Consider the following 25,498-nt stretch of genomic DNA (forward strand, 5'->3'; position numbering starts at 1 on the left):
AACAAAGGTAGGGGGGGTCTAGATAGGGCCGGGGGGGTTGGTTAGATAGAGGAAGGGAGGGAAAGGTGAGGGGAGGGCGAAAGCGAGTTCCCTCCGAGGCCGCTCCGATTTCGGAGCGGCCTCGGAGGGAACGGCGGCAGGCTGCGCGGCTCGGCGCGCGCGGCTACACGAAATCGGCAGCCTTGCGTGCGCCGATCCAGGATTTTAGCGGATACGCGCGTATCTACTAAAATCCAGCGTACTTTTGTTTGCGCCTGATGCGCCAACAAAAGTACGCGAAGGCACGCTGTTTGAAAATCTACCCCTGTGGATATAGGAAAATTGGTTTTTTACTTGCTAATTCTCATTCCTGTAGTACCACAGATCAGTCAAGATTGCTGGTTTTGCCTCCCTGCCAGCAGATGGAGACAGAGAAAATTTCACTGACACTGTACATAACCCAGTGTGCTGACCTGTACCCAAGCCAAGATGACAGCAACAACCATAAACCTCTAAGCAAACACCCGCCCTTTCAAAGGAAGTTGAAGTTGCCCAAAAAGACAATAGAAAATCAGCACTGAAAACCTCCAACAACTCCACACTATATACAAAGCAACAGTACAAGAAGCGGACTCTTCCTCCCAAGTAAATGGGCAGGTTTCTGGACTGATCTGTGGTACTACAAGACAAACATTAGCAGATAAGAACCAATTTTCCTTTCCCTGTATGTACCGAGATCAGTCCAGACTTCTAGGATGTACCTACCTGCCCCTTAACTCAGGTGGGACCTGGAGAGTTCCACTTGTAGAACACTCGCCCCAAAGCACATGGAAGTGGAGCCCAACATCCAAACGATAATGCCTATCAAAAGTGTGAAACAACTACCCTGTAGCAGCCCTGTAAATTTCATGAGACACCTGTTGTGACTCAGCCCAGGAGGTCGCCTGAGAATGCGTTCAGTACGCCCCTAAACCCCCTGGCGCCCTTTAGAAATGTAAGTCAACTCGATTGCTTTCTTCAGCCACTGTGCAATTGAAACCTTATCTCCCTTCTTTTGACCACTCCACAGTATAAAGAGGTGATCCGATCTATGGAAATCATTTTAGTGACCTTTAGATACCTCAATAATGCACACCTCCCATCCAAGAACCTAAGCTCCCCTGCATGAGGTGTAGAGGAATTCAAATCTGGAAAAGCTGGAAGTTCCACTGTCTAAGATGAAAAGCCGAGACTACCTTAGGCAGAAAAGAAGGCACCATGCATAAAGATACTCCTGAATCAGATATTTGTAGGAAAGGATCTCGATATGACAGCACCTAGAGCTCCGAAATTCTCCTAGCTGAATAAATAGCAACCAAGAAAACCTCTTGAAAAGTCAAGTCCTTAAACTCTTTATTGGTTCAAACCAAGCCTCATACAATCCTCTAAGGACTAGATTCAGATTCCAAGATGGACAAATGTTATGCACCTGAGGACGCAAGTTCTTAGCTCCCCGAAGGAACTGTATAACATCCGGATATGTGGACAGAGGATAACCTTGCACCTTACCCTGGAGATAACCTAATATTGCTACCTGGACTCTCAGAGTGTTAAAGGCTAGTCCCTTGACCAGAACTTTCCTGTAGAAATGCCAAAATATGTGACACTGTAGCCTGAATAGGCTGAGGCTGCACTCCGTCAATAGCATACCAGGACTCGAAATCCCTCCAAATTCGCACATAAGCCAAGGATATAGAAGGTCTCCAAGTCTGTAATAAGGTGGAAATAACTGCTTTAGAATATCCCTTTCATCTCAGTCTCCTCACAGAAGCAAAGCCGCGAGACTGAAGTGAGCTGCCTGAACCGAAAAAATTGGGCCCTGGTGGAGAAGCACTGACAGATTGCCGAACTTCAGCGGCCTGTCTATGGCCATGTTGATCAGATCAGGGAATCATTGTCAATGTGGCCACTCTGGAGCTACCAAGATCATGTTATCTGGATTTTTCTCTATCCACTGTAATCCCTTTTCTACCAGAGGCCATGGAAGGAAGACAAAGAATCAAGTCCATGGCAGAACCAGAGCATAGATTCCTTCCATACAGTGTTCCCTTTGGTGGATATAAAACCGTGATGCCTTCATGTTCTTTTTGGTCACCATTAAGTCCATATGGGGATACCCCCATCTTACATGAATGAGACACATCGCTGCCTCCAACAGCTCCCATTCCCTGGGGTTGAACTTTCTCAGACTGAGAAAATCCACTCCGGCGTTGTGAGATGCGACCAGCCGTTCCAAGTGCTGATCTGTCCAGAGAATCAATTCTCAGGCCTCTTGAGCCACCGCCTGTTTCTTGGTTCCACCTTGATGGTTGATGTAGGCCATCGTCATTGCAAGGTCCAATAGGATCTGTACTGGATGGCCGTGTAACCGTAGCAGACATGCAAGCAATGTGAAATGCACCGCTTTCCTAATCAATTGACAGACCATGAGGCTTCCAGTTTCGACCACTGGACCTGCACCGACTGATCTTGACACTCCGCACTCCATCCGGAGAGGCTTATATTGGTGTTGACTATTAACTCCAATTTTGCACCACACTCAAGATTGATGTGAGTAAGTCACCACAAAAGACTGTCCCTGGCTTCCCCCTCTAATGGAAGAATAAGATGGAACTCTTCCAATAACAGATTCCAGCAGGAGTGAAGTGGCCCCTGCAGAGGCCGCATATTTCTCGAACACCCAATGCATTAATTCCAATGTCAATGCCATAAAACCCAGGACCTGTAAATAGTCCCAGACCCTGGGCAATGAAAGCTCAAGCAGATGCCAAATCTGACTCTGCAATTTCAGCAATTTCTCTCCATGAGAAACACTCTCTCTGCCAGCATGTCGAACTGAGCTCCAGATACTCCACAGTTTGAAAGGGGACTAAATGGCTCTTTGTTAGGTTCATCATCCATCCTAGAGACTTCAAGCAATCAAGGTTTTCTGATTTCACACGAATGAGACAGTCATCCAGACAAAGATGCATCAACACATGCTCCTTTTGCAATGCGGAAGCCACCACTACCATCATCTTGGTGAAGGTACGTAGAGCCATCACCAGTCGAAGGGAAGGGCTCGAAACTGAAAATGCTCCCTTAGACTATGAACCTCAGGAATTGCTGATACTCCGGCCTGATGGCTATGTTCAGATATGCTTCTGTCAAGTCGAGAGTTGCCAAGATCTCTCCCTTGCGTACTGCCGCTATGAAGAACCTCAGAGTTGGACCTCAGAGTCTCCATACAGAAACGGGAAACCCTGAGAGCTGCATTTACTTTCTTTAAATCCAATATTGGCTGAAACATCCCTTCCTTTTTTTTTTTTTAGAACCCCGAAATAGATGGAATATTGGAAAATTGATTCTCCCACTTTGTAAACTTGCCTCCGGGACATTCCACTAAAGGCCAATTAACTCTTGATTTGGATACAGTGGGAAAAGAAACAGGATGATAAACTTAAATTGACCTCTGGCAACACTGAGCATGTTCAAGGTCTGAGCCAACAGACTCAGCAAGACATCTCTGCATAAAAGGAAAATATCTGAGCAGAATCCAATGAGGCTCTCAATCAGATGCAATTTCTCACTTTTCTAGAGGTGAGAAAACAGGTTCTCCATCAGAATCCTCTGATGTCTCATGATCCACATACCCTTGAATATTACCAGGGACAGCCTCCCTGCGATGTTTGTCTGCCATAACTGACAAATGGGAGGCCTGTGCATGCAATTCCTATGCTGTAGGTTGCTTCACCTTCACTGGGAGCCCCTGCAGAAAGGTCTGCAGGCCCTGGAAAAATTCTACCCAGGAGGAGGATGGCTCTATACCAAAGCAAATAGGTCCAACTTTCTCTCAAGGAAGCTTCTGCCATTGAGGAGGAAAAGTAATCATTGCCTCGCCTCCCACTCCACTCCCCTCCAGAGACACCATAGACCAATGTGAAGTCCCAACATGGGCAAAAGCTGTAGTAGTCAAATAGCTTTGTGCATTTAAACAGTACCGACACAGACAGAGAGAGAGAGTGAGGACTGAATTCCTGTTAGATGGCAAGCTTCACAGATAGTAAGGCGCTTGGACCTGTTCTTCCCCAGTACTCTCCTGAACTTCGGCTCTAGGTGGCCTCCTGCTTCAGGATGCATGCAAATACACACTCTAGGCTATGCTGTGGTCGTGCGCACAAGTATCTATGCAAATACGCGTTCACATTTAGGTCGTAGTCTTACGCACTCAACTATCTGCACAAATACACACTTAAGTCTAGGTCACAGATGTAAGCGCTCAAATCTAGGCTGCAGCCTTTCGTGCATAGGTCCCTGCGCATGCAACCGCCACGTGGCAAGAATATGCACTCATGCCTATGTGCGTGGGAAAACAACCGCTGCTACGGCCTACTACATGGCTAAGAAAAGCCTGTCTGCACTTTCAGCGCATTTAGGCCCGGATCTGTTCAACATCTGGCACCAAAAATCACCAAATGCCTGAAGAACTTCTCAAAAGCTCAGGTCTCTTGACCGACCGAGAGTAAGCATCCCTCGCTGCATGTTCTGCTAAACAAGCTTTGAGCATAAGCAAATTAAAACTGGCAGAAGACCTCTACCAGAACCAGAAACTCCTCAGTGGTGTACCTCTCTGTACTTCCGCAGGACAAGGAACTGTCAGCGATAGTTGAGGAGGGGATTCCCCTGCCTCTCCCACCAATGCTGCAGACATTGCTAGGGAATCGAAAATGGCCATTGTTCATGAGCTGATGGGGAAAGTCTCCGTGCTAGACCCTGTCTCCCGTGAGGCTCCTTTAGTCATCGGTCCAGCGCTGGGCTCCCCTGAAGTGCCATCCCCACCAGGGATGCACACAGAATACACAAGCTGTCTGAATTTAGGAGTGAACGCAAATCTGCACATGAACAGCAAAGTCTGCCTCAAGCCATTACCAAGCGTCACTATTGCCACCCTGTTTACCTGAACCTCAGGAAACCCCCGGGATCTGCCACAGTGATCAAGGCCCCCGCGTGACCAGCGCAACGATTCTACTCCCTCCCAGTCGCTTTTTTTTTTTTTTTTTTTTTTAACAAGCTTTAAAACTGCAATCGCTGCTGTAACCAGCGCCAGAACAGAAATTCAATACTTCCCTGCTCAGACGGGACACGGAATGCAGAGCTGCCAGCGGAACCAACACTGCCTCATGGGGGATGAGGGATCTGGGCCACCAGATATACACCCCCCACAGAATCTCAGAGCAAGCTGCCATCAAGGATCACCAAGCCGCTGCTCGTCCACCTCAAACCCGAAGGATGGCCCCACCAGGACCTAACAACCCCCTAGGAAGAACTGGAGATCTATCTTCTCTTTTTCTTTTAATATACACTCCCGACTGAAGGTTTTACACCATCTACGATCTGCTGGAGACAGAGAAATACTGAGGGACTGCAGGTGGCACACTGGGTTATGTACAGTGTCAGTGAAACTTTCTGACTCTATCTGATGGCAGGGAGACAAAACCCATGAATCTGGATTAATTTGGGTACGTACAGGGAACTTTAAAAAAAAAACCCTAACAAAAAAAAACCCCAAAACACAGCTGGTCAGGCGCTCTCCATATCTGCGCTAGTTGGAAGCATCACAACACAACTTGTGGCAGTGTGCAAGGCTAAAAATGTATTGTAGCCTTTTGTGGCAACTTCTCTTTTATGAAAAAATGATGGGACAAGGTTATAGCTTTCTTATGCTTTAAGTGGCATTGCCCCATGCGAATGGAAGCTTGCAATTAGGTAGAAAGAACAAACAGTTCTATCCATTGCAATCCCTTCATACCACATTACCAGCATGAACCAGGAAGAGATCACAAGAAGCATAAAATAATTGCCCCATTATGTATATGTATATATATATACATAATTACAAAGGGCAAGTGCAATACTGCACAGCATGTGCATTCCTTTCTTTTTAGAAGCGGGCTACTTAAGGGATATTAAACTTGTGAATAATATCCCTGATATTTCAGAGCAGATATATTACTAGACCGTTCACTGTTCTTTTAAAGCTTATTTATTAGAACACTTAATCCCTCGGCAACATGATGCATTATTGCTCAAGATCAAGGACAATGGTAGGTGAATGGAGGAAGGAGAGAGATTAAAGTTACTCACAACATCTATCTTATACTCATGGGCCTGTCCTGCATTCAGATCAATCACTGTCACTCCTGGAACTGAACGGGAATGAATCCAAACTCCACCGACCAGCAGGAGCTTGCCTTCATGCACATGGGCAGTATGAGAGTACCTGTGATGGAGGAGCAAAGATTTCAGAACACTTTAATGCCTTAGGGAGCTTTGATATCTTCACAAAATAGTGTGCTAGCCATTTGATTCAAGAAATTAAATCAAATTTATATGCAGACATTTTTAAGTGGAAACAAGGAGACTAGAGCGCCTAGCCTTCAGACTGGTGAGCTACCTCTTATTTTTGTACTCTTCAGTGTTCAACAACACCAAAAACCTAGAATAACCTTACTTCTGAGTTTAAATCCCATTTCATTTTACTTAATTTATTTCCCATAAAGTCTCATTGCACCCACAAATAAATTATGGACAGATTTATGCTCAACCTTCCAGAAAAGTTATAAGAAACATAATATGGGAAATCATCAACAATGGTGAGAGCATAACAATTACTTCAAGCTTGGCAGAGAACATACTAAAAGTATCACACACCATGGTAAAGCATAGAAGTCAATTAATATTCTCTACAATAGTCACCAGAAATCAATAGAATTACCGCTCATAATATGAACTACATTGTTTTTAATTTAATTCCCAATCATCTTTATACTGAACGTTATAAGAACGTTAATAATCTAATGGAGTACCTTGATATTAATCATATGATACTTGTGCGATATCTGTGGAAAGTTGGCTTTGAGTATACCATCAAAAGATACCACAAATATAGCGATGAACATACTGATGAAGGCTTCTTTAGGACATTTTTAAGCTTTTAAACTAAACATTGCCAGACAGTTTGCTTTTCTGGTGAATTCAGTAGCTTCATCTTGATTTCTAGCCTTTAGCATGATGCTCCATCTCTTGGTCAGCTATCAATCGTTGTACCACTGAACAAAATGACAGAAGTCTGAACATTAATACAGTGTTTCATTTGCATGTTTTGCTGTATCCACCACATGACCTGCATTAATGCAGAGGGGAAGGTATAACTGGACCACAAGATGACAGCTGGACCAAGATTACTATGCCTACTAGACCCTATACACTGACTACGATTTCTTATGAGCTGAAGAATCAGTATGCAGCCTTCAAAGTGGAGAAGAAGAAACCATCCCCTGATGAGGAAGAACCAAAACATGCAGACCCCCAAAGCTATGAGCTCAACAACCACTGCACCTAGGAGGCAGAGGGTAGTGGTAGTTAGTAACTTGCTTTTGAGGGGCATCCAACTGCCAAGCAGACATGTTGTCCTGGGAAGTTTGCTGTCTGCCAGGTTCTAAAATCCAAGTCATTATGGAGAAACTGCTGAAAATCCTCGTCTATTGACTACTATCTGATATTGCTCATCCAAGTTGGCACGAATGACACTGCCAGGTACCACTCAGATCACATCAAAAGTGAATTCATGGCTCTGGGAGAGAGGATACAGTAGATAGAAGTGTACCTTTGAACAGGAAGAACTTCCTTTCTTGGGATATATTATCTCTTTAAAAGGCCTCCATATGGATCCAGAGAAACAAAAAGCCATACTGGAGTGGCCCCGATCTATAAGCCTCAAGATGCTGCAGCGCAATTTATCGATGATTACTCCTCCTTGGTGGCCCCATTCACAGCCATAACTAAAAAGGGCTCAGACACCAAGAACTGGACTACAGCAACTATTCGAACATCTCAAAAAGGAATTCACCCTTGATCCGTGCCTACACCAGCCAGATCTGTCCAAGCCATTCATCCTGGAGGTAAATACATCCACTCTTAGTGTAGGCACTGTCCTCCTACAGAATAACCATAATGGTACTCTTGTGACCTGCTCCTATTCTTCAAAGAAATTCTCTCTGGCAGGGAAGAATTATACCATTGGTTATCGTGAGTTACTAGTGGTCAAGCTAGCCTTGGAAGAATAGCAATACCTACTGGAAACAGCCAAGCACCCAGTAACTATCTAAATGGATCACAAAAACTTAAAGCATCTAATACAAGCACAGAGACTGAATCTCCGGTAAGCCCACAGTTTTTCTGTTTTGTTGGTTTTTTTTTTTAATCGGTTTGACTTTGAGTTGTGGTACTGTCCCGCAGAGAAGAACTGACAAGCCTATGTCCTCTTGCATTCCTTTGATAAGAACAGAAGAAATTGCCATGCTGGGTCAGACCAAGGGTCCATCAAGCCCAGCATCCTGTTTCCAATAGAGGCCAAAACAGGCCACAAGAACCTGGCAATTACCCAAACACCAAGAAGATCCCATGCTACTGATGCAATTAATAGCAGTGGCTATTCCCTAAGTAAACTTGATTAATAGCAGTTAATGGACTTCTCCTCCAAGAACTTATCCAAATCTTTTTTGAACCCAGCTACACTAACTGCACTAACCACATCCTCTGGCAACAAATTCCAGAGCTTAATTGTGCATTGAGTGAAAAAGAATTTTCTCTGATTAGTCTTAAATATGCTACTTGCTAACTTCATGGAATGCCCCCCAGTCCTTCTATTATCCTAAAGTATAAATAACCGATTCACATCTACTCGTTCAAGACCTCTCATGATCTTAAAGACCTCTATCATATCCCCCCCTCAGCCGTCTCTTCTCCAAGCTGAACATGCCTAACCTCTTCAGTCTTTCCTCATAGGGGAGCTGTTCCATCCCCTTTATTATTTTGGTTGCCCTTCTCTGTACCTTCTCCATCGCAACTATATCTTTTTTGAGATGCGGCGACCAGAATTGTACACCGTATTCAAGGTGCGGTCTCACCATGGAGCGATACAGAGGCATTATGACATTTTCCGTTTTATTAACCATTCCCTTTCTAATAATTCCTAACATTCTGTTTGCTTTGTTGACTGCTGCAGCGCACTGAGCCGACAATTTTAAAGTATTATCCACTATGATGCCTAGATCTTTTTTCCTGGATGGTAGTTCCTAATATAGAATCTAACATCATGTAACTACAGCAAGGATAATTTTTCCCTATATGCAACATCTTGCACTTGTCCACATTAAATTTCATCTACCCTTTGGATGCTCAATTGGATGCTCAATCTTCCAATCTTGCGAGGTCCTCCTGTAATGTATCTCAATCCGCTTGTGATATAGCTACTCTGAATAATTTTGTATCGTCCGCAAATTTGTTAACCTCACTCGTCGTATTCCTTTCCAGATCATTTATATAAATATATTGAAAAGTCCAAGTACAGATCCCTGAGGCACTCCACTGTTTTCCCTTTTCCACTGACAAACTTGACCATTTAATCCTACTCTCTGTTTCCTATCTTTAAACCAGTTTGTAATCCACGAAAGGACATCGCCTCCTATCCCATGTCTTTTTAGTTTTCTTAGAAACCTCTCATGAGGGACTTTGTCAAATGCCTTCTGAAAATCTAAATACACTACATCTACTGGTTCACCTTTATCCACATGATACAGATGGTTCTCTAGAATCTCCACAGCACAGTATCGATCTTGCAAATATTGTGGCTGCTGCCACATTTACAGTTTCTCCTGGGAAGATTGAGGTGCCCTGACGCTGACAACAGAAGGTTCTTTAGTGGGCTCATTACTCTCACATGGTAGGTCACCCAGACATCAACTGAACCTCGGAATTAATAATCCTAGGAATTAATATTGGTGGCTTCAGATGAAGACAGATTTGAAACATTATACAGAATCTTGCTCCACCTGTGCCATGAATAAAATGTGCGAGCATGACCATGGGGTTGCTGCAGCTGCTGACAGTCCATGCCAGCCCCCAAAGAACCCTGGACCCACTTGTCCACTGACATCATCACAGACCTCCCCCCCCCCCCCCCCCGGCAGCAACATCGCTATATGGGTAGTAGTGAATAGATTTTCTAAGATGGTTCATTTCATGCCCCTTCCGGGCCTCCCACCTACACCTAAACTGGTTAAACTCTTTATCCAACATATCTTCCGACTGCATGGGCTCCCCTTCACATCCTCTCTGAACAGGAAGTTCATTTCACTGCTTACTACTGGAGAGGATTATGCAGGAAGTTTGCAATTTTGTTGGAATTCACCTCAGCTTATCATCCCCCAGAGAAATGGGCAAACTGAGTTGGTGAATCGAAGTATCGAGGCTTTTCTAAGAACCTATGTGAATCAATGGTAGGATAACTGAGCATATCTCTTTTCATGGGCTGAATTAACCAATAATATCCACACGAACAGCTCCACAGCTCTATATCGTGTTTGGGCACCATCCTGTACACCTGGGCCTGTTACTATCTCTGACACCTGCTCAGCAGCTAACCTGATGGAATAGAAGCTGCAGGAACCGTGCCAGAAGATACACCATCTCCTCAAACAAGCCACTGAGCATTTTAAAAGACACGCAGACAAGAAACGTCACCCAACATCTCAGTTTCATTCGGGAAACTTAATAGCACTAAAAATCTTCGATTGAAGATGCCATTTCATATTTGCACCACAGCTCGTAGGTCCATTTCCCAATGAGCGACAATTGGGTCCTGTGGCTTACAAGTTTAAATTACCAGCTTCATGACATGTTCCACGTATCTCTGTTGAAAAGGAAAATTAGTTTCTTACCTGATAATTTTTGTTCCTGTAGTACCACGGATCAGTCCAGGCTCCTGGGTTTTGCCCCCCCCCCCCCAGCAGATAGAGACAGAGAAGTTTTCAAAATAAAACTCCGTCTTATATAGAATGGTGCCACCTACAGTCCGGCAGTATTACTCAATGTCAAAGCAGAATGGCTATCAAAAAACCACCATAACTATGTACAATAACCATTCAACAAGAAAAAGAAATAATCGGTTCACTTAACCCTCCTAGGAACTGAATCTGTAGAACCACTTGAGGATGGTCAATCCAATTTCTGCAGATCTGAAAACAAATCAATCAATAACTGAGCGGACTCTCCCTTACTTCCATGCGTTCCCCGAGCGGGACTCTGGACTGATCCATGGTAATACAGGAACGAAAATTATCAGGTAAGAAACTAATTTTCCTTTCCCTGTACGTACCCGGATCAGTCCAGACTCCTGGGATGTACCAGAGCTTTCTTGCCTAGGATGGGATCTGGAGAGGCCCGCTCTAAGCACTGCTTCTCCAAAGCCTCCTTAACCTTCTGAACATCTAGTCTGTAGTGTCTGGCAAAGGTATACAAAGACTTCCAAGTCGCTGCCCTGCAGATCTCTTGCGGTGAGACCATTTAACACTCCGCCCAAGAAGCCGCCTGCGAACGGATAGAATGAGCCCGAAGACCAAACGGTACAGACTTACCACGCAGCAAATATGCAGAGTCTACAGCCTCTTTCAACCAGCGTGAAATCCTAGCTTTAGATGCCATATTTCCTCATTTCGGACCAATCCATAGCACAAAAAGATGGTCCATCACATGAAACGCATTAGTAACTTCCAGATAACGCAACACCTGACGAACATCCAGCTTCCGTCAATAGAAGTTCCACTGACTGATTCACGTGAAAAGCAGACACCACCTTCAGAAGAAAGGAAAGAACGGTCTGCAAGAACACACCAGAATCCAAAATTCTCAGAAATGGCTCCCTAAAGGATAGAGCCTGGAGCTCCGATACCCTGCGAGCAGATTTGATAGCGATAAGGAAAATCACCTTTAATGTGAGATCCTTTATTGTAGTCGTTTTCAAAGGCTCAAAGGGTGCCGTACACAGAGTTGAGAAAACCAAGTTCAGATTCCAAGAAGGACAAGGGTGCCTGATCGGAGGACGTAAATGCTTTGCCCCCTTTAGGAATAGAACAACATCGGGGTGACCAGCCAACGATACATGGAATGGAACCGTGCAAACAACCAAGAGCTGCCACCTGAACCCTCAGGGAACTACACGATAAGCCCTTGGTGAGTCTGGATTGTAGTAAACCTAAAATATTCGACACCAAGACAGAGTAGAAACAAATGCCCGCTCCACGCACCAAGATTCAAAGATTCTCTACATGCGTACATACGCAAGGTTGGTGGATGTCTTGCGCGACCGGAGAAGTGTTGCCACCACAGCATTCGAATACCCTTTGCTCCTCAGGCGGCGGCTCTCAAGAGCCATGCCACTAGACAAAAGTGATCGACCTCTTCCAAACACACGGGTCCTTGATGGAGAAGGTCCGGGATCAGTGGCAACCGCAGGGGACCCGCCACTGCCAGACTGTCCGAGATAAGCAACCAATCGAGACTGGAGCCCGCCGTATCCGTAAGAGGGAGAGGTAAATGAAAGTGTTCGGAGACTGGATTCCAACGAGAAAGCAATGCTGACTGTAAAGGACGCATATGAGCAAAGGCCCAGGGCACCAGCTCCAGGGTGGAAGTCATGGAGCCGAGAACCCGAAAATAATCCCGCACTCTGGGGAGACGGTTGGCCAATAAGTCCCGTATTTGTCCTTGTAGCTTGACAATTCGGTCCGAGGTAAGGAACACTCTCCCCTGTTCAGTGTTGAATAGAGCTCCTAAAAACTCCAAAGACTGGGCGGGCACCAGTCAGCTCTTGGCTAAGCTGGTCACCCAATCCAGTGATCACAGGAGTTGAAGCACTTTGTGAATTGCCAACTGGCCGAGCGACTCCGACTTTGCCCGAATTAGCTAGTTGTCCAGGTATGGATGCACCAGGAACCCCTATCTGCGCAGATGAGCCGCCACCACAACCATTACCTTGGTAAACATTCTGGGCACGGTGGCAAGACCGAAGGGCAAAGCTCGAAACTGAAAATAGCGACCCATCACCGAGAACTTCAGAAATCTCTGGTGGTCAGCCTAAATGTGAAGATACACTTCCGTTAGGTCCAGTGATGCCAGAAACTCTCCTTTTCTTACCGAGACAATGACTGACCGTAATGTCTCCATGTGAAAAAGGGGCACCCTGAGGCAGTGGTTTACGAGCTTCAAATCCAGAATGGGTCGGAAGCACCCCTCTTTTTTTGGGGACTACGAAGTAAATGGAATAACGCCCTTTTCACTGCTCCACCTGAGGAACTGGGGTGATGGCGCCGAGTTGCAGAAGGTGTTGCAAGGTATCTTGTACTGCCTGTTTCTCTTCGTAACCACATGGGGAGACCAGAAATCGCTCCGGAAGGCGGTGTGCAAAATTTAAAGTGTAGTCTTGATTTATCACAGTAAGGACCCACTGGTCCGTTGTCACCTTGACCCATTCCTCATAAAACAGGACAATCTGCCCCTGACAGCTGGAACCGAGGAATGGGTCGGCGTCCCTTCACTGGGAGGTCTTGGTCCCAGATGCGGACTGGGTAGCCTCGGTTCTGCCAAAGCGTCGGCCACGAAAGGGCTGAGACCAGGACTGTTGGCGACCGGATGCTTGCTGAAAAAAAGAAGCTGGAGCTCTGGACAGACAAAATCTCCGATTCCCTCTGAATCGAGACCATGAAGAAAAGGAGCCCCTTGACTTGGGCCTATCCTCTGGCAGTCGGTGAACCTTGTTCTCCCCCAGGGATTGAATCATATCCTCGAGGTCCTTGCCAGAAAGCAATTTACCCTTGAAAGGCAATGACCCCAGCTGAGCCTTGGAGGAAATATCCGCTGACTAGTTTCTTAACCATAGGAGCCGACGAGCCAAGACTGCTAACAACATGGATCTGGCCAAAGTCCGTAACAGATCATAAAGTTCTTCCGCACTATAAGCGATTGAAGCTTCCAGACGCCTGCTTGCTATGCTTCTGCATCGGAAAGACCAGCATTAACCTGTAACTGCTGAATCCAATGAAGGCCCGCTTGCAAGGCAAAATTGCTGCACATAGCTGCCCGCACTCCCAGTGCCGAGACTTCAAATTTTTCTTGAGCTGCAGCTCCAATTTTCTATCCTGCAGGTCCTTCAGGGCTTTAGCACCCATAAACGGGATTGTGGTCCTTTTGGTGACTGCGGACACTGCCGCGTCCACTTTGGGCACCCACAGTATGTCAATTGCTTCCTCCTGAAGAGGATATAGCTTATCCAAAGCCTTGCTAACTTTCAATCCCAGATCCGGGGTATCCCATTCTCTATATAGCAAGTCCATGGCAGAAAAATGAAAAGGAAAGGAAGTAGCCGGGCCCCTCAGACCCAACAACACTGGGTCCATAGCCCCTAGCCTGGACTCCTCTGGCGGCATATCTATGCCTAGCTCACCGAGTATGGCAGGGATAAGTGGAGCCAACTCCTCCCTCCTAAACAGATGGACCACCTTAGGGTCGTCTCCTTCCACAATGTGAAAGCCTTATGCTGGATCCTGTGGATGTTGATAAGGGTCTGTATCCACCTCCATCGGAGGCTTGCCCTGTGGGTCCTGGTCCCCTGGGTCCATATCCTGACCCGTGGAATCAGTATCGGTCTGATGAGCCCCTATACGCAAAGGGCGCTTAGCCTTGGAGGACCCAGAGACTCCCTTAGATTTAGACCACTTTCGAGAAAGAGACTTAAGACCACTAGAGGAAGTTGTACCCCCAGCCTGCAGCTTCCCTTCCCTCTTGGCTTTAAAAGCCTTATGGAGAAACAAAATAAACTCAGAGGAGAAGGAGTCAGAAGCCCCCTCGGGGCTATCCTCCGTTACAGGTGAGAGAGACTGTAAAGGTTCACTCCCTCAAGGAAACCCTGGCTGAGGAGAGAGAAGAGACGGGAGAATCCCCTCCCCCATAGCTGCACGAGTTGCTGATATAAGAGACTCCAAAATAGCCTCCGTTCCTGCGCTCAGCGGGAACTGATCTGCCTCAGCTGATCTCGGTGCAGCTAACATTGAAGGAGCTTGAGCTGCCTTGCTTTTAACCATTTTCACGGCCCCTGAGAATTGAGATACAAATCCGAAAAAGCCGGTAACTCTACGGACTGATTCACCATCAGTTACGCTTCGGAAGGCACCATCCGAAGCGTAACCCCAGAATCTGATATGCGCAAGAACGGTTCTCTGCAGGATAACGCTTGAATTTCAGATATCCTTCTAGCAGAACAGATAGCCATGAGGAACACAGTTTTGAGTGTCAAATCCTTCAACGTAGCCCGCTTGAGAGGAACAAAAGGAGGACCGCACAACCCCCAGAGAACCAGGTTTAAACTCCATGAAGGACACACTGGATGCACTGGCGGGCATAAATGCTTGGCCCCCTTCAAAAAACACTGCACATCAGGATGCCCTGCAAGGGAAACACCGCCAACTTTACCTCTTAAACAGCCAGACGCCGCTACTCGTACGCGAAGTGAGCTGTACGCCAATCGTTTCTGCAAGCCATCCTGCAAGAAAGCTAGAATGTGTACAATAGTGGCTTTGCATGGGGAAACCTTCAACCCACTGCACCAGGTATCGAAAACCTTCCAAACCCACATATAAGTGAGTGAAGTAGAGGTCTTTCGTGCCCGTAGCAGAGTGGAGGTAACCGCATCTAGATAACCTCTCTTTCAACTGCCTCCTCTCATAAGCCAAGCCGCTAGAAAAAAACGAGCCGCCTGATTGAAAAATACTGGACCCTGACAAAGTAAGTTCGGAAGGTGACCGAGATGCAAGGGGCTGACCACCGCCAAGTTGATCAGGTCTGCGAACCACGGCCACCGTGGCCACTCCGGGGCTACGAGGATAACCGACCCTTGGTGGGACTCTATTTTCCTCAAGACTTTTCCCACCAATGGTCAAGGCGGGAACACATAGAGAAGCATGTCGCGGGGCCACTGGAGGACCAGGGCATCCATTCCTTCTGCCCCGTGTTCACTCCTGCGACTGAAGAAACGAGCGGCCTTTGCATTCAGCCGAGTTGTCATCAGATCTAGTCGGGGCACTCCCCACCAATGAGTCAGGAGCTGCATCGCCTCCCCGGACAGCTCCGTCTCTCCGGGGTCTAGTTGCTGACGACTGAGAAAATCCACCTGTACATTGTCTACTCTGGCTATGTGAGACGCCGCCAACTGGGCCAGATGACGTTCCGCCCAGGCCATGGGCTTGTCCGCTTCAGCGGACAAGCCCATGGCCGACTTTTTGAGCCCCCTTGATGATTGATGTATGCCACAGTCGTCGCATTGTCGGATAGAACCCTTACCGACTGATGCTGAATGAGAGGAAGAAAACTGTGCAGAGCTAGACGAACCGCCCTCGTCTCCAAGCAATTTATGGACCACTTGGACTCCTGGGTTGTCCACTGACTCTGTGCCGATCGCGACTGACACACTGCTCCCCAACCTGAAAGACTGGCATCCGTTGTCACAATCAGCCACCGGGGAGTCTCCAGGTTCATCCCCTGTTGTAAGTACTCTAGAACTAACCACCATCCAAGACTGGTCCTGGCTGGATCCATGAGGGGTAAGGGAAAGTGGAACTCCTTGGACTTGAGGTCCCAACGGGAAAGCAATGCCCTCTGCAAAGGCCTCATATGAGCAAAAGCCCAGGGAATCAACTCCAGGGTAGACGTCATAGAGCCAAGAACTTGTAAATAATCCCACACCATGAACAAAGGGAGGGCCAACAGCTGGCGAACCTGAGTCATCAGCTTGTCCATCCTCTCCTGAGGAAGGAAAACTCTGCCCACCATTGTGTCGAAACGGGCTCCCAGGAATTCCAACATCTGGGACGGTACCAGCTGGCGCTTGGAATAATTGACGACCCATCCAAGCGAATGAAGACGGTGCAATACTGACTGAACCTTGCAAAGCTCTTCCAACTTTGCCCGAATGAGCCAGTCATCTAAATAGGGGTGAACCAAAATCCCCTCTCGCCGAAGAGCCGCTGCTACTACCACCATTACCTTGGTGAAAACCCGGGGAGCCGTCGCCAAACCGAACAGAAGCGCCTGAAACTGGTAATGCTCGCCCAAGACCATGAAGCGTAGAAACCTCCGATGATGCTCCTGGATCCCTATGTGAAGATAAGCCGCCGTCAAATCCAAAGAGGCCAAAACTTCTCCTTTGTGGACGGCCGCAATGACGGATCTCAACGTCTCCATGCGCAAAAGGGGTACCCGAAGCGCTCTGTTGACCTTTTTCAGGTCCAATATCAGACGGAGGGAGCCCTCCTTCTTGGGAACTATGAAGTAAATGTGGAGTATTTGCCAGTCCTGCGCTCATCCGGTGGAACTGGTATGATCGCTCCAAGAGCCTGCAATCGGCACAGGGTCTGAAGGACCACCTGCCTTTTTGCCTGAGACCCGCAAGGAGACACCAAGAAAAGATCCGGGAGCGGGCGAGCAAAATCCAAAGCGTTACCGCGTTCTATGATGCTTAGAACCCACTGATCCGAAGTGATCTTGACCCATTCTTCGTGAAACCGAGAGAGACGACTTCCGATCACTGGAATGGAAGAATGGGCCGGCACACCTTCATTGGGTAGACTTGTTTGTGGAGAATCATTGGGAGGCTCCGAAACGAGGAGGCTGTCTGCCTCGAAAGGAATAAGCCTAAGCCTGGGACCTCGCAAATGACTGCTGCAGAGCAAAGGATGGGGCCCTACCGGTACAAAAATGGCGCTGACCACGAAAACGACCCCAAAAAGAACTGAAGGGGTGAGAAGACCTGGGCTTGTTCTCAGGGAGCTTGTAGATTTTGTTGTACCCTAAGGCCTTAATGAGATGTTCCAAATCATCCCCAAATAAGAGCTTGCCTTTAAATGGGAAAGAACCCAGAGACTTTGAGGAGACATCAGCCGACCAGTTGCAAAGCCACAGGAGCCGCCACATAGACACCGCCGAAGACATCGTGTGGGAGGAGGTACAAAGGAGATCATACAAAGCATCCGCCATGTAAGCCACCGCCTTCTCCATATGCTCCGCCTGCTCCATCTCTGCCGGGGGAAGCTCTTGAGTGGTGAGCAGCTGCTGCACCCAACGAAGGGTAGCCCGTTGAATGAAACTACTGCAGATGGCCACCCTAATGCCCAGCGCTGATACCTCAAAGATCCTTTTGAGAAGGACCTCCAATTTCCTATCCTGAAGATCTTTTAGCGCAGCCCCACCTGTCACTGGGATCGTAGTGCGCTTGCGATCGCCAAAACGGCCGCATCCACTTTCGGAATCTTAAGAAGATCTAATGAAACATCTGGAAGCGGATAAAGCTTTTCCATGGCCCTACTAACCCTGAGGCCGGCCTCCGGCGCGTCCCATTCCCAGGTCTTAAGCTACAAAAGACTCGGGTGAAAGGGAAAAGTTGCAGGTGGAGCCCTCGTCCTCGTCCAAGGTGTCCATGTCCCCTATAGAGAGGCTTTTGGCCGGGGAGGGGGGGGGGTGGGGGGAGCACGCCACTGGAAGGCCTGGAGGGCCCTGGGAGGCAAGGGTCCTCTGGTGGCGGTTGTGACTGTGCCATCGGTGGCGGCTGCATGTGGACAAAAGTGTGTGGACCCTTAAAGAATTCTACCCAGGAGAAGGATCCTGGGTCTAGATTAAAGGCCGCTGCGTTCCCCAGGGACACCGTTTGGGGGAGGGACGTGCTGGGGATAGAGAGGTCCGGGGTACTATCGGTGGATCCGGACTCCTGTACTGGCTGGGGAAGGCCTTGTCCAGTTTCTCCCAGGGCTTCCTCACACTGTAGACACAGAGCCGTGGCCTCCTCGTGCTGCGCCGCTCTTATGTGGCAGGCTGGGCAGAGGGCTTGTGCCTTGGTTTTCTTGGCTGGTGGTGCCATGGTTTTGTGCTCGTAGGTCGTTGAAACCTTGGTCTGTGCGTTTAATGTGCACACCGGGAGGCTTAGCTATGTGCTCCGGGTGTGCCCAAGATAAGCGTGTAGGCCGGGATGCGTGCTCACTGAGATGCACGCGCCGCTGTGTGCAGGGCCTTAACGTGCGCCCGGCACAGTTGTGTGCATAGCTGTGCATACAGCACCTATGCACGCGCCGCTGTGTGCACATGTAATTTGTGCTTCCGGCTCGTCCCTGTGCGCACGGTTCAGTTAGGCGGACAGAGCAGCGAAATGGCGTCGGCGACCACGAGAGCAAGATGGTGACCACCTCAGAGGGTCTCCATGTGGGAGGACCCTTGTATCCGATCAGGGTCTAGCCCGGCCTGGGATGATCAACCCGATGGTACAAATGCCGGCAGGCGATCTGTGCGGCTATCCGAGCCTCGGAGACCGGAGACTTAGGAAAAAAGTTTTCTACCTTACCTTGTCTCGGCGTTTCCCGGTTTTGTTACGGGCGGTCTCCGGCTGCGGGGGGAGAGGGGAGTACCTTCAACGCCGTGCTCGGTATTGCACCCGCTGCCTCTCAGCCGCTCCCGTTGCCGGGGGCTAAGTCCACGCTGGGAACCAGCTACCGGACTGAGGCCTACCTCTGAGGGATCTCAGAAATCACCTTAGGAAATCTCAACTGGGGGAGGGACCCTTAGGTATCACCGCAGGAGAGCGGGGCTCCTCTGGAGAGGTAAGATTTCTTCTTTGTTTGGAGTTTTCTTTCTTCTTTGGTTTGAATACTCTAACGCTGAGCAAGTGTGTATAGAGTCCTGAACTGCTATGGAGACGGAAAATACTGAAGAGCAGAGCTTCCTGCACGGGTACATGTACTGGTGCTGACGTCAGATTGAAATCTGACTCCGTCTCCAACTGCTATCAGGAGCACACTATACCCATTGGTCCTGAATCCATCTGCTACACGCTAGGAAAACAGGAGTTCTCTAAGAGAGTGATGGGGATTTTAAGGGTTATATAAATTGAATTGATGGGCAGACTAGATAGGCCATATAGTCTCTTGCTGCCATCATGATTCTAACTTTAAGCAGCATGTGCTCTCACCTCAGTGGAAAACTTTGCATAGTTTTGTTTACACACACATCTTACTTCCTAAAAAGCCATCTTTTTCCAAATTGTAAAGACTTTGATTGTATCTTCTAAAGTGTTTATGGATAGTGTTATATTCAGTTAATATTGACATCATTACAGAACACAGACAGCCCCTCCCCTCCTCTCATGGTATCTAGCTGACCAAAGTAGAAGGAAAAGAAAAAAGAATGTGAACTGGGTTGTATGTGTTGCACCATCAAGAAAAGTGCACCTATTTCTGTGACTCTACTCACAGTCTTAGTAGTTTCCAATACCTTTTAAATGACCAACAAAGAAAATATTTCCTGAGCTTTTGAGACCAGATCTTTTTATCAAAAAGGCTGCATCCGGAATTTTAAAATGATGGTACAAAGCAACTAGGCTATTACCTGGGGATAACAGGAGGATATGTATCTATAGTTTGCCAGCAAAATCCAGATGGTGAGGGTTTTAAGAAAAAAATGGTCCCCAGTGGCAAACCTTCAGCTCCCAAACCACCTGCAATTACTGCTCCCCCCTTCCAGCTGCAGGCACTGTGGGAATGGCGGCCTTCAGGAATGCTCCCTTCCACTGGGATCTGGAAGAAAAATGTAAAATAAAAAGTCACAGTGCACACCATGTCCCCTGTGTGACTCTTCCACAAGTTGTGGGGCAATGGTATCAACTCGCATCTTCTGCTTAAGGCAGACCTGGGAAATTTATAATTATGCGTCCTATGATCAGATCACAAAGTGGAATCCAAACTTCATATAAATTTGTCTTTTCAAGCAACCTTTCTTAGCTGTAAAAACCCAAAAATAATTATGTTAAGGAAAACCTCAGATCAAACTTGGTTACCAAGGTTGCAGGTACATGAGAGCACCATATATCAACTAAATCAAGGGTGCACAACCTTTTATGCATGAAGAGCCACAAAATCAGACTGCACAGTAGCAGAGAGCCTAACCTTTGAGGAGGGTAGAAAAATGTTGACTCCACCCCCCAAAAAAAAGCCCAATTATGTGTCTCTTTCCCCACCATATCTCCACCAGTTTCTCTGTCTCTCTCCCCACATTTTATCTAGCCTCTCTGTCCCTGTCTCCCCCATCCCAACTCTGCCTAGCATACTTCTCTCCACAATCTGCCCAGCTTCTCTTTCCCCAGCCCTTACTCTGCCCAGCCTATCTGACCCTATCTCCCCAACCCCCACACTCTACCCAGCCTCTCTCACACTCTCTCCACACGCTAACCAGTCTCTCTCTATTCTCACACCCCTACACTCTATCCAGCCTCCGTCTCTCATACTCTGCCAGCTTCTCTCTCCTCCCTGTTCCCTCATTCTGCCCAACCTCTCACTCTACGAAGCCTTTCTTATGCTCTGCCCCACCACCTCTGACCTCACTCTGCCTAGTCTCTTTCTCTGTCTCCACATTGTGGCCAACCCCTCTCTCTCTCACCCCACCTTCTATTCTTCCTCTCTCATTGTCTCTCTACACTTTGTTCAGGCTGTGTTTCTCTCCCCTTCCCCCACACTTTCACTCTCCCCACATTCTGCCCAGCTGCTCTCTCCCTCACCCCCAAATTCTGATAAGCCTGTCTCCCCTACCCTTGTCTCCTGCACTTCCTTACACTCCACTCCTCTTCCCCGCCAATCACCTTCCCTTTCCTACTCTCTTCTCTCCTTGGCATCAGTACTTTCTCTTTCCTTTCCTTTGCTCTTCCCCCCACCCGACACCTCCAGCTTCCTTAAACATTCAGCTGCCTCTTCCAGCAGCACTTACCTGGTGTTGCTTCTTTCTTCTATGCCTGTTTCCCTCTTTAATCGGAACTGCATGGGGCCAGCAGGGCTTGTGAGCCCACAGGGTCCCTCATGCCATTTCAGTTGTAGAGGAGAGCAGGCAGAGGGGAAAATAGAAGCAGCAGCAGATAAGCACTGCTCTCTGACTCTCCCTGCTGGCGGGAGGATATCCTGTTGGAGTAAGAGAAACTGAAGATTGCCGCAGCACACCCGAGCTACAGCTATGGCACACTGGTTGGGAAATGCTGCTCCAGGGTCTGCCTTGCCTCTCTCAGTCTTTCCTTCTTTCAGCAATTTCTCAAACTCCTCTCCACCACCGTACTGTTTGTTATCCTGCACAGGCCTCCTCCTCCAATCTTCTGTGGTCGGCAGGTGGGCTCTGGCCAAAGATGTAAATGAAAGGAAAATTGGTTCTTACCTGCTAATTTTCGTTCCTGTAGTACCAAGGATCAGTCCAGACCGCTGGGTTGTGTCTCCCTTCCAGCAGATGGAGTCAGAGAAAAAAGCTGAAAGACACCCCCTCTTATACTGGTGTGCCACCTGCGATCCTTCAGTATAATCCATACCATAGCAGAATGAAACATATCATAACCTCAACATAAGAACCAATGACTATATCAAACCACCTAATGAACAAACTGCATAACTTCTGGAACTTATGTACATGGAGAGAGAACTTCCATATGCAATGTGAATGCTGTCCACTTGAGAATTTTCTGCAGAATGAAAATGATACGGAACGGACTCTCTAGATTCCTTGGGCAGGCATCTGGACTGATCCTTGGTACTAGAGGAACGAAAATTTGCAGGTAAGAACCAATTTTCCTTTCCCTCTACGTACCAGGATCAGTCCAGACCGCTGGGATGTACCCAAGCTGCCCTAAATGGGGTGCAACCTGGAGAGTCTCGCTCGAAGAACACTACTGCTAAAACAGTCGCCATCCGGAGCACAGACGTCCAAATGGTAATGCTTAGCAAAAGTGTGTAAAGATTTCCAAGTAGCCGCTCTGCAAATTTCCTGCAGCGAAACAAACTGACTCTCCGCCCAAGACACCACCTGAGAATGGATTGAATGCGCTTTCAAACCATCCAGTACTGCGCGCCCAAGACATATATATGTCGAAGTTATGGCTTCCTTCAACCATCGGGCAATAGTGGCTTTAGTTACCTTATGTCCTTTCTTAGGACCACGCCCATAAGACAAACAGATGATCAGACAAACGAAAAGCATTAGTGACCTCCAAATAGCGAAGCAGAATCCGCCCACATCTAATCTTCACAAGTCGCGAGCCTGAGGCGAATTCCGATCCAAATCTGTGAAGGCAGGCAACACCACGGTCTGATTCAAATGAAACTCCGATACGACCTTCAGTAGAATGGAGGGCACCGTCCTTAGGGACACCCCTGAATCTGAAATCCTGAGAAGAGGCTCCCTACAGGACAATGCTTGAAGCTCAGAGATGTGCCGTGCCGAAGTGATAGCCACCAGGAAAATTACCTTAAGTGTCAAATCTTTCAAGGTGGCCTGTTTCAAAGGCTCAAACGGAAGAAGCCACGGAGAACCAGATTCAAACTCTAAGAAGGTCACACTGGACGAGCCGAACGGTTCAAATGTTTAGCACCTCTCAGGAAACGCGTTACATCTGGATGAGATGCCAAGGATGTCCCATCAATCTTTCCCCGCAAACATCCCAGGGCCGCTACTTGAACCCTGAGAGAACTGCACGCCAAGCCTTTCTTCAGACCCTCCTGTAAGAACGCCAGAATATGGACAACTGAGGCACGCCGCAAGGACACATTCAACCCACTACACCAGGAATCGAAAACCTTCCAGACTCAAACATAGGTGAGCGAAGTAGACGTTTTTTGCACCTGCAGAAGGGTGGAAATAACCAAATCCGTTTAACCTTTCTTCCTCAACTGCCGCCTCTCATAAGCCAAGCTGCTAGACAAAAGCGATCCACTTGATCGAAAAATACTGGACCTTGTCAAAGAAGATTCAGTAGATGACCAAGCCAAAGAGGACCGTCCACCGCTAAGCTGATCAGATCTGCAAACCATGGCCGCTGTGGCCACTCTGGAGCCACGAGAACGACTGAGCCTGTGTTAGCCTCTATCCTTCGCAAGATTTTGCCCACCAATGACCAAGGAGGAAAAACGTACAGCAGAACATCGCGAGGCCACGGCAGGACCAGAGCGTCAACACCTTCTGCCCCGTGTTTCCTCTTGCAACTGAAGAAGCGAGCCGCTTTCACATTTCTCTGAGTCGCCAACAGGTCCAGGCGGGGAACACCCCACCGACGAGTCACGAGTTGCATCGCCTCCTTGGAAATTTCCCACTCTGAGGGACCTAGATGCTGGCGACTGAGAAAATCCGCCTGAATGTTGACCCCTGCTATGTGAGAAGCTGCTAGACGAACCAGATGGCACTCCGCCCATAGCAATAGCCGGTCGGCCTCCAATGTCACTGAACGACTTCTGGTTCGCCTCTGACAATTGATGTAAACCACCGTTGTCTCATTGTCAGACAATACTCGCATTGATCGATGGCTCACCAGGGGAAGAAAACTGCACAACGCCAGACATACTGTCCTGGTTTCCAAGTGATTTATGGACCATTTCACCTGCTGCTCTGTCCATCGGCCCTGTGCTGCGCTCGATTGGCAAACCGCACCCCAGCTGGAGAGGCTGGCGTCTGTCGTCACGATCACCCACTGGGGCTCTTCCAGGTCCATCCCACACTGCACGTGGGCCGGAATCCACCACCAATGGAGACTGGACCTGGCAGGTTCCAAGAGTGGCAATCGGATCTGGAACTCTTCCGACTTCGGGTCCCAATGAGAAAGTAACGCCCTCTGCAAGGGTCTCATATGAGCAAAGGCCCAAGGTTCTAACTCTAGAGTAGACGCCATAGAACCAAGCACCTGCAAGTAATCCCAAACCCGGGGTAGCGGTAGAGATAACAGCTGCCGGATCTGCACTGTTGACTTGCTGATTCGCTCCTGCATGAGAAAGACCTTGCCGACCAATGTGTCGAACCAAGCACCCAAGACATTCAGCACCTGGGAGGGACTAATTGGTTCTTGGCAAAATTGATGACCCAACCGAGGGATTGGAACTGGTCCACTCTGAACCGCTGACATGCAAAGCTCCTCCGACTTTGCACGGATGAGCCAATCGTCCAGAAAGGGATGAACCAAGATCCCCTCACACCTGAGAGCCACAGCTACTACCATCATTACTTTGAAGACACGGGGAGCTGTTGCCAATCCGAACGGGAGCGCCTTCAACTGATAATGCTTGCCCAGAATCATGAACCTGAGAAACCGCTAATACTGTTCACGGATTCCTATGTGAAGATACGCTTCTGTCAGGTCTAAAGAAGACAAATATTCGCCGGAGTGGACGGCCGCAATGACTGAGCAGAGAGTTTCAATGCGAAAACGGGGTACCCGAATCTCTTTGTTCACCTTCTTCAGATCCAAGATTGGGCGGAAGGAGCCCTCCTTCTTGGGAACCATGAAATATATGGGGTATCTTCCAGTCCTGAACTCCACCGGTGGGACCAGGACAATGGCTCCCAGTGCTTTCAACTGGCCTGGGGTTTGAGACACCGCTGTCCATTTCACGCGGGCCCCGCAGGCGACATCAAGAACAGGTTCTGCAACGAGCGTGCAAAATCCAAAGCGTAGCCGTGTTCAATGATGCTTAGAACCCACTGGTCCAACGTAATCTTAACTCACTCCTCGAAGAAGAGAGACAGGCGGCCGCCTATCACCGGAAGAGAGGAGTGG

The 25,498-nt window shown here is 48.1% G+C and overlaps 1 protein-coding gene across 1 annotated transcript in view; it reads right to left on the reverse strand.

Moving 5' to 3' along the window:
• LCMT2 (leucine carboxyl methyltransferase 2) overlaps nt 1-25,498 on the reverse strand; it is a 106,109-nt gene that overhangs the window by 13,591 nt on the left and 67,020 nt on the right. Inside the window, exons 12-13 of the mRNA XM_029590891.1 lie at nt 20,317-20,504; nt 6,142-6,277 (exon numbers count right to left, since the gene is read on the reverse strand). Coding sequence (XP_029446751.1) covers nt 6,142-6,277; nt 20,317-20,504 — 324 coding nt within the window. The remainder of the gene's footprint in view (nt 1-6,141; nt 6,278-20,316; nt 20,505-25,498) is intronic.

Source organism: Rhinatrema bivittatum, chromosome 2 (assembly GCF_901001135.1).
Source record: "Rhinatrema bivittatum chromosome 2, aRhiBiv1.1, whole genome shotgun sequence".
NCBI lineage: Eukaryota > Metazoa > Chordata > Amphibia > Gymnophiona > Rhinatrematidae > Rhinatrema > Rhinatrema bivittatum.